A 9,806-nucleotide genomic window follows, 5' to 3' on the forward strand; every position below is an offset into this window, starting at 1 on the left:
AGAGTAATCATGAAGAATGAAGGGCAAATGGTTTGGTGCCTTGGGAAGCGCTGAAGTCAGTCTGCTTGGTCAGGGTTGGGCTGGGCTGGTGCGGCAGATGCAGGAGTCAGTGCAACACCCGTGTGAGTTTGTGTGTGTGTGTGTGTGTGTGTGTGTGTGTGTGTGTGTGTGTGTGTGTGTGTGTGTGTGTGTGTGTGTGTTGGGGCAAGACTGAATGTATTTGTAGCCTTCCTCCCACCCTCCTCACCCCTGGCCTTCCATCCTAGTGCACCAACACCTGCATCTCATCTGCCAGCCACGCCCTGCCCTGACAAAGGTGTTGTCATCTGCCTAGGAGCAGCCGCAGCGGTCCACCACCATGCCGGGGATCTTGCCGTGGATGATCTGCTGCTTGTCGTTGAAGTAGAGCATGTTGATGGGGGACATCTTGGTCGGAGTGCAGCAGGGCCCCGCCGAGCCACGGGGGTTGGCGTGCTGGACCAGGTGGGTGTGCGGGTACTTCTGCATGAACATGTACTCGCATTGGCCCGAGCAGTAGTTGGCCTTGTAGCGCTTGGGGGCGATGATCCAGTCCCAGCCGAAGGCCTCGAAGTCGACCGTGAGCGGGTAGCGGCAGCAGCGCGACTCGGTGGAGTGCTCGTCACAGTCCAGGCCCAGGTTCCGCCTCGAACGCTTGGTCGTCTCCAGAACCTTGACCTCCAGAAACGGCTGCTGGAGACAGGGGGGTATACGTAGAAGCAGGGCAGCAGGGAAGGGGGAGGGAGGGGGGGGAGGGGGTTGGTGGGAGGTAGGAAGAGAGGAGAGAGTAGAAAAGGAAAGAGGTGAAGAGGTGTTATAGACATGGACAATAGTGAAGGGCTTTGCTTCGTGCCACATCGGTTGTCCACTGTTGGTAGGAATAACGGTTACATCCCATTGGTCCGACAGCCCATTAGTCAGATCACACACGTACTATGCCCAAACCAAAACAATTCCTAACCCTAACCGTCATTAAAGGCATGCTCTGTCAGTATACATTTATTTCAGCGGCATAATTTTGTAATAATTTACTTTCAAGTTAGCTGAAAAGTTAAAACTATGCCCAAATCAAAACCATTCCTAACCCTAACCGTCATTAAAGGCATGTAGCATGTAGCCTGTTAACCCAGTAGCCTGAGCGTTATGCTCCTCTATGACTTAGTGTCTGACTTATGGGCTGTCGGACTAATGCGCTGTCTGACCAATGGGCAGATCCCGGTATAACTAGGTGTCGTTAGTATAGTGCATTATTGCATTGTAAGAAAACCTTCCTCCTGTCATCACAAGTTACTGGGTCAACTTACAGCTCTCAACCCAGTTGTTGTTGACAACCGAGATCAGCCAGAATTGTAAAGGATGAACTCAAATGGCGCAGGTGTCCTGAATTTTGAATAAGGTTTAAGCAATGAGATAGCCTGCGACCACCGAGACAAGCTACCTGTGATGCTGCACAAAGTTTTTCAAGGTAGCCTGGCCAGGCAAACCATCTACAACATTTCAGAAAAGATAGGGGACCATTCTATTTTGAACATTTCCAATGGCACGATGGATCGTGTTTAACCCCTTAAGACACGGCATTATAAATGAGCTGTTACCAGAATGGCAATGACCAAGTCGTAATGTATTACTAAAGGCCCCGTGCACTCTCATAGTAGTGTGGTACTATAGTAATTAACTTTCAATGCCTATTACAGGGTGCCACAGGAGGTATGGCGTGCATTAAAGTGTTTATGAAACGAAAACAAAGTAAAGGAATTTGACCATTTCCAGGACAGATTCTGAAAGTTCTAAGCCTTGTGAATAAAATGGGATATTGTCTGGGTGCCATTTTGTCCTAAAAGTCATGTTAAAACGTTCCCAAAAAGTGTTATGTTTACTTTTCTTGGTGACATGCAAATTTTATGCAAATGATATGCGTGACATAGAAGGGGTGAGTTCACCTCATTCCACCTTGTTCAGATCAATGGCGGCTAGTACCAAAACAAAGCGCAGTGTCAAGCAGTGTGTTGCTGGAGGGCCGAACGGTGCCAGCTGCAAAAATGGCTACTTGACAGAAGGAATATCTTTGCACAAGTTCACTTCTGTGAAGAATGATGGAACTGTGGCCGACAAGGAGAAGGCTAAAACAAGCTAGGGCTCTGTGGATCCAATGTGTGGTTTTGAAGCAAGCTTCACCACAAATGTGGAGATCGTGGGCATGGTTGGACTGAAGGGAATGCTATTGCCTCAAGCAGTTCCAAAAATTGACATCGCTGGCGTGCAGACTGAAACTGCCCCTGTCTGCTCGGGCACGAAGACAGGTTAGTGCACTGCTTTGCTTTAGGCTACTCGTTTTACCTTGTCCATCTGCTTTGTATGTTGTTTTCAGGAAAGGGTAATGCACATTACATGCCAAACCGATGTGAATGCTCTCGGAATATGCACTTTTTGTTGATTGCCATTCAACTGGTCAATAAATTGGTTTTGGGAGGATATCCGCGCATCAGCGTCGTGCTCTCGGTCGAGGACAGCCAACTCACAGACTGGGCTACTGCTTAGCGAATAAACGGAGATGCACATAGTGTAGGCCTACTTAGAAGCGTTGATAGTTTGTTTTTAGTATTGTGGTGCACGTGTGGCTGACGTTTGGACACACCTCGTCCTCAGAGTCAGGCTGAGGGACACGCGACGCCTGTGACTTTGAGCACAAAAAAAAAAATAATGATAAACGCTAAAAATATGCTGAGGACTCAGGCTATCTAGGGTATTTTTCCAACAGCCTAATACCTCCGTTTTTTCTCTAGTTGATGATATTTTTGCATGTAGCCTACATGCATTTCAATCACACTATATCGCGCAATTGAATCAAAATGCCCCCCATTTGTCAACAAACACACACGCCATGTCATCTTTGGGTCATGGCAAAGCGCCCTTAGCAACCGTAACCATAAACAAAACGAACTGTCAGGCTATGACAACAATCGTCACTTCGCCTGTCAGACATGTCACTTTCTGCAGATGTATCAGTGCCTCTGAAATAGATTTGTGCTGCTGTTTTTTTCTCATGAGGTTGGATGTGTGGTTTTTCGACACGCTGATGTTTGTATCAGAATTTTGGTTCCTTTATAAGATGTGGGTCCATCAAATGTGTGTTGTTTTCTCAGATCACCATACTAGCAAACCAGGGACTCCCCTCTTTGATGTCACAGCCCAGCTCATTAGTCACACCAAATTTCACAGAATTCACACTTTGAGTTGCCATTTTCACAAGTTCCTCCGGGATGATTGGGTTCAAAGTCTCATCGATGCTATCAGAAAAAACAAGTCTTTAATGGGAATGACCGTTTGTTTTCGTTTCATAAACACTTTAAGGGACAACGGCAGTGACGCACCAGTTCATTCGACAGATGAGTGAAAGAACGGGTGGTCTGATCGATTTTACCTTCAACCAGTAGCATACGGAGGCATGATGGACGCAAGCTAGACACGCTCATTGCTTCTCACACAGAGAAAATAGTTGACAACCCAAGTTAGCCAGGTCAAAGTCTGGAAGAGACTTGCAGTCATGACAGCTAGGCTAGGGATGAGTGTAGGCCTAATGGGGGGGCAACCACTATTCAGACATACCGCTATTCCGACATCCGACTTAGGGTTAGGGTCAGGGTTAGGGTAACTCTCCTTAAACTGATAAAAGCTGAGCAACGTAGCTCAAACAGCAGAAATGGCATATCTCACGCCTGTATTCTGACAATAAACATCAATGTCGGAATAGCGGTATACCGGAATAGCGTCATGTAGCGCCGGTGTCTATTGTTGGAATACTGGCACGTTTCCCACTGAGATATGCCATGTATGTGGTTTATGCTACGTTGCTCAGTTTTTATCAGTTTAGGGAGAGTGCATGCAATTAACCTAACCCTAACCCTAACCCTAAGGTACGTATGTCGGAATAGCGGTATGTCGGAATAGCAGTGGCCCCCCATAAATGCCCATGAATTGATTGTGGTGAATAATGCTAGCAACATGCTTATGCTAAATTCTACACTAGACACTATTTATATTTTCAAGTTTATCAAGACGATAGCAGGCACTTTATCACAATCTCTGGATTAAAAAGCCTATTGAAAATGAACTCAATTTACTAAAATTTGAACAGGAAAATACACAATAAGCAAAAAACATTTGTATGATCTGTCTCACCCTATAACCTTAGCCTAGTTAAATATGAATCTATCCAGCTGAAAAAAATGTTTTTGCCTGTCAAGTTGTTCAAGTTTAGTAAGGCAAAGGATGACAAACCTGAGCTCCAATCACAACGCAACATTTTTTTTCTGTTTGAATCGTCGGGTTTGATACTGTTGCCACTGCTTTCTGGACCATACAGTGCCAGACAAATTTTTTCATGTTTGTCTAGTTTGCCAGGCTAATAAACTCCAAACAGCCAATAAAAAGGACATTTTAGACTTAATTCCACACAAAGGCATCCATATTCCAGCAGTATCTACTAACTGCAACAAACAAACAGCCTATGTCCTTGTAATTACATAAAATGTCTGCAATAGTTCAAGAACTACCCGGTTCAATGTACAGCAAGTGAAACATAATCATGCAGACCTGGATGCCTGGCTGGGACAGGAGAGAATACTTTATTTATTTTGAAATAAGGTTTGTTTGTTCATCTCATATCCCCATACAGATGGAGCAGGGAGGACTTGACGTGCTCCTTGCAATGTTCCTGCCTGCCCCACCCCCTCCCCAAACACTCTATCATCCCCAATGAACCCGTAACCTTTAGGTTTTAGTCATTCTAACCTTGACCTCTAAGTACCTTGCGTTTGGGTCCTAAGTGTACACACGTCCTTTTGTTGTGGGTATTTTTTCTCTGGACGCACCAAAGCATTGATCTCTCCTTGTGGCGAAGCAGCTGGATCTGCATGCTAGCGTGCTAAAGCTCTCCTGCCGGGGAGACTAACCGAAAGGCCAGAGGGGTCAGATCCTGTCAGTTGGGCTCCGTTCTCTTTGTTGGGCGGAAAAAAGAAAGGGAAAACCCAGAGGACCAGGGGGGAGTTAGATTCTTTCTTTGCTGTTTTTAGTTTGTTTTTGTACTCTGTCTAAAGAGCCTCTGATCTCGCCCTCTCTTTCTCTTTCTCTCCCTCTCTCTCTTTCTCTCACCCCGCTCCCCACCCACCCCTTGCCTCTTGTCTTTGAAAAACAGCGAGAGACCGAGCGAGCGAGCTGCAGTGTTCTCGAAAGGACAGGGGTTGTTTCTGGGCTTGGCATGAAGACCAGGCCAGTTGAAGTGTTTTTTTGTCTTCTTCTGCCTTTTGCAAGAATTAGGGCACCATTTCAGTTGTGGTAATAATTGAACCAAAGTCTGACACAAGAGGTAAAGAGGCCATCTCTGGCTATCGATCCATCATCACAGATGGATGGCCAGACCAAAAAAACTCGTCCTCTGAGTTTGAGGCAAGTAGCAAAATATAAAGCCAAATTGTAATATACTTCAGAAACCTTTCAATACGTCTTTTGGATTTCAAGACATACCTGTTCATTGCAGAACACTAAAACCTTTTAATCTACACATAACACCAGAATCAGCAGTTATGCTATACATACATTGTGATCAAATATAGTAAAATATTTGGTGATCCTACTGTAAATGGAATTACAACGGCCGTTATTGTTGATAATTGCAAAATAACTGTTTTGTGTTGTATTATGATTAAAAAAATGTGGATGTTTAAGGACCAATTATCACTGCAATAAACTTAATGTGTTATCTGTACCTTGACTTAAATCAAGTGGATTCTTCTCAATAATGAAACAGGTTAACATCTTCATAGGTCTATGTCTTGTCTCGCCCATTTCATTACATTATATTGCACTTATCTTAACGCTTTTGTCCAAAGCAACTTAGTTATGTAGGTACAGGGTATTAGTTACTATCCCTAGAGCAATGAGGGGTTAGGTGCCTTAGTCAAGGGCATTTGTGCCAATGTGGAGAGTACCCACATTCTCCCTACTGGGATGAGATTCAAACCTGCAACCTTCCACAACACCAACTGTCTTAACCATGACACCACTGTCCCATGGGAGACATTGTTGTCACTGCAATTAGGGGTTGACATCCCATGTTCAGAAAGTAAACACAACACCCTGCCACAGCCAGGCTGATGAGCTTATTAGTGAAAAGTCTGCTTCAACCAGGACTCTAGATCTAGATGTGTGGGAGTGGAGGATTCCTGGTTGTAATTGACTTTTCTCTCTTTTTATCTGGTTATTTATTTGTCCTGCTCCCAGGCCAGAAGTTGGATGTGCGAGCTTTTACCTACCACTTGAGCTTATTAGTGAAGTCACCTGTGTTTAGAGCATAGGCAGAAATATCTGGAAGGGTTTTTACTTGCCTCATTCCAATTTGTCTGCCCCTAGTTGCCATGCAGGTATGTGCAAAGAAGGTGTGACAGGGCTCTAGCATCTGTCCTTTTACTCTTTGATGCCCAAAGTAGCCTTTTGACATTGATATTTTTGTTTTTTAAAAATGTTTTAACATTGAATTATTAAGGACTGAGGCTATGTATGGTCTATCAGTATTTCATTAAAAATGCACTTTTGAATAAAACAGTTAATAGTTGACGTGTTGGGGTTTTTTCACATGTGCCCCTTTTGAAAGCCTGAGCCCCTGCCCCACCTATGGTCTTTTCACGGCCCCCGTTACCCTGAAAGCTCGGCACAGCAGGTCTAAGGGTCCTTACCAGTCCCTCCTCGCCGGGCCGCAGCGACGTGACGGCCAGGTCGTTGCCGCTCTCGTCGAAGGCGTTGATGTCGATGCCCCAGTTGGTGTGCGGCTGCTTGAACCAGTTCTGCAGCACATGCTTGAAGTCGATGCTCTGCCAGTGGCCGGAGCGGGAGTTGAGCTCGATCTTGAGTGAGCGGATGCGAATGTGGCGGCTGCCCTGCTCTGTGACGGGCTTGAGGCGCAGGATCTGCAGGTAGACGGTGGAGGTCTGCTGCAGCGGCCGCAGGTACACCCACAGCTGCGCCTTCAGCACCTTGGTGAACATCAGCTTGGGGCTGAACTTGAAGAAGCAGCAGCTGGGCTTGCCATCCACCTGCACCAGGGGCTCCGCTGCAGGGCCAACGACAGAAGGAGAAAGGGGGAGAAGAAAGGAGGTGTAATGTTAGCTGTGATTTCAATTCTTTGTATGACCAGCGCATGTAAAGAAATTGACAATAAAACCGACTTGACTTGACTTGACTGGACACTAATCTCACAGTTCCACAACACATACGTGGGAGTACAGGTTCAATTTACAAGTCTATTCATAATTGAGACATTGCTACATTTAATACAGTGTCTCTCTACAAATAAAACAAATTGGTGTGTGAAGTCGATGCTCAATCTCAGGTCCTATGGCAAGAAAAGGAGATGTGTTTTGACTTCCCGTATCTTCAGAAGCCTAACTTACATAGGATGAGAAAGATGGACAGTAGAGCCATATGATGTGCAATGTAGTGCCCCAATCCACTAGATCATTTCACTTACATGTATATGTGACTTAATCATGGAAATAGGTGGTACTAGAATGCATACAAAATAAAAAACCATAGTCCAGTAAGGTGACAAACCCCCTTTTTTTTTTTTTTTTTTTTTACTTTTTTTGTGTTATTGACACACATATTTATTTCGCCAATGATGTGGCACTGTAAGCAATCTAGAGCCTGCTTCAGCTTAAATAAACAAAGCACGGGCTTCCATTGTGCAAAGACAGAGCAGAACCTGTCATTCTTTACATAAACCATACAAAGCTGTCAATCATTCCTAAATCGGAGGTTGCTTAGGCAACCCGCAAAGGCTTCCTGGGTCAAAAGGTCATTTTGGCACCTAGGCCTAGTTAAGAAATGGGGCCAAGGGTCAAAACCGTCAGCCTTTGACATCCCTGGGGGTTCTGCTGGGCGTGGGGGTGTGGTGGGGGGGGTCAATCCTAATAGCCAAATTGAGTTTGAAGGTCAAGGTTGAGCCTTTGGCAATGTTAAAATGTTTTTCTTTTTTTTTCAACAAAAAAAGAAACACATCCAAAGAAGGGACCTATTGGATGTTTGAATGGTGCTGCCGAAAAAAAAAAAAAAATTGTTTTCGTTTCTCATTCATTATTCGGCAGCCAATCAGAAATTGTTTACAGCTCTGGCTTCGAATGACCAGGAGAAAACAGAGCATGCGTTATTTTTCCCTCTCCCCCTTCCTTTCTTTTTTGGGCCGAGGAGGAGGACTCTCTATCTATTGTATCCTAATGTTGTAATCGAATTAACAGCCATGCATAAGGGACATGAACTCAATGAGGTAAAGATAGAATATCCATTATTCGACTTGGTTGGAGATTTTGAACACGGGCCAAACCTGTATAAGCCGAAGTCTCAGTCATTAGTGAGTGTAAATTACACACAGTCTCACGCTGCAAAGACAATATGGCAATGTTCCTCTGCATGGGTTGCTGAGGTCATAGTAATTAATTTGAGTGTCATCGTCGCTGTTGTTGTTGTTGTTGTTGTTGTTTATCTGCCTGGGTCTTCTTCTGTGTCTCCAAGTTGTGGTCCTTCTTTGCTACCATGTGCAAAGTTGTTTTGATTTGGAGTTTTCCCGCTGCATGTGCTACATAAAGTGCTAACCAGTAGCAGTAACAAAAAAGCATTCATTTCCAATTTGCTGGCTACTTTGTATAGCCATTGTGTGGGTACTGATGAACAGCTGTGCGGATTTTATAATTTTCTGGGAATTTAACAATCAAGGTTTCATTGTACGACATTTATAGTTGTGTGCATGTTATGTGCATGTTTCCAATTAAATCCGTTCCGCATAAATTCAGAAATAATGCACAGTCTTACAAAAAAGGACTTTTACTCAAATTAAATGTCACACTCAGTAAAACTACATGCCATATGGTTCTATGCCTTGTTAAATTTTCCACGCTGAACATATAAAATAAAGCCTCTTTTCAGCGGCCTCCGCTAACTTTTACAGCAGTGTAACTCCATTGGACACATTAGAGTGTACCTCCAAATGGAACCCAGGATCCTTCCTGTCCCATTGAGTATTGTAACTTGGCTCCAGTGGTGTAGTCTACTTTTTTGGTGGGCATACTGTATATTTGAGCATTCTTGAGGTGAGTGTGCTGTATATATTTGTGCTATTCAAAATGAAGAGCTCTTTTCCAAAATGAGATATATCCATTTTATAGAATGTTGGGAAATTGACATTTTTGTATTGGGCATTGCATTGAAATGCATTGCAAAATGCATTTTTATAGAGGTTTTAAAGTATGTTCTCAAAACATTTGAATGGCAATAATTCACACATAGATGATAGGACCTCTTCACAGTCAATTACAATATTAAAATGCAAAAAGTAAAAAATGATGGATATAGCGTTTTGGAAAAGAGCTCTTCAAAGATTGAATCAATTAATTTAAGGAGGGTATACTGAAATAGCTGACATTTTCAGGTGGGTATACTGCGTATATGCGTATATATGCGTTCTATGTACACTACACCACTGCTTGGCTCCAATATGCTTTCCTGTGCATGACACATTTTTGAGTAATAAGCCCTGTCTGTGGGCATTATCCAACAGCTCCCCCTCCTGTTGCTATGCCACTGCCTCTCATCTGCCCTGAGAAGGACACACACCGGCCCTACTGTGGCCTAACGGTGGGGCACTGGCTTACTGCGCTGGCGACCAGGGTTCGATTCCTGCCCGAGTCATTTGCCAGTCCTTCCCCGTCTCTCTCTCCCCACTTGTTTCCTGTCCCTCTATC

General features: G+C 44.2%; 1 protein-coding gene across 2 annotated transcripts in view; it reads right to left on the reverse strand.

Moving 5' to 3' along the window:
- Positions 1-260: 260 nt before the first annotated feature.
- The window catches only part of gdf11 (growth differentiation factor 11), a 31,671-nt gene continuing 22,125 nt past the window's right edge, over positions 261-9,806 (reverse strand). The window contains exons 2-3 of one of the 2 annotated variants that reach the window (XM_063215596.1): positions 6,750-7,123; positions 261-708 (exon numbers count right to left, since the gene is read on the reverse strand). In XM_063215596.1, coding sequence (XP_063071666.1) covers positions 331-708; positions 6,750-7,123 — 752 coding nt within the window. In that variant the 3' untranslated portion in view covers positions 261-330. Of the gene's footprint in view, positions 712-6,749; positions 7,124-9,806 lie in introns of both variants that reach the window. The other variant, XM_063215595.1, reaches the window with a different exon arrangement.

The sequence above is a fragment of the Engraulis encrasicolus genome, chromosome 14, assembly GCF_034702125.1.
Source record: "Engraulis encrasicolus isolate BLACKSEA-1 chromosome 14, IST_EnEncr_1.0, whole genome shotgun sequence".
NCBI classification, from domain to species: domain Eukaryota; kingdom Metazoa; phylum Chordata; class Actinopteri; order Clupeiformes; family Engraulidae; genus Engraulis; species Engraulis encrasicolus.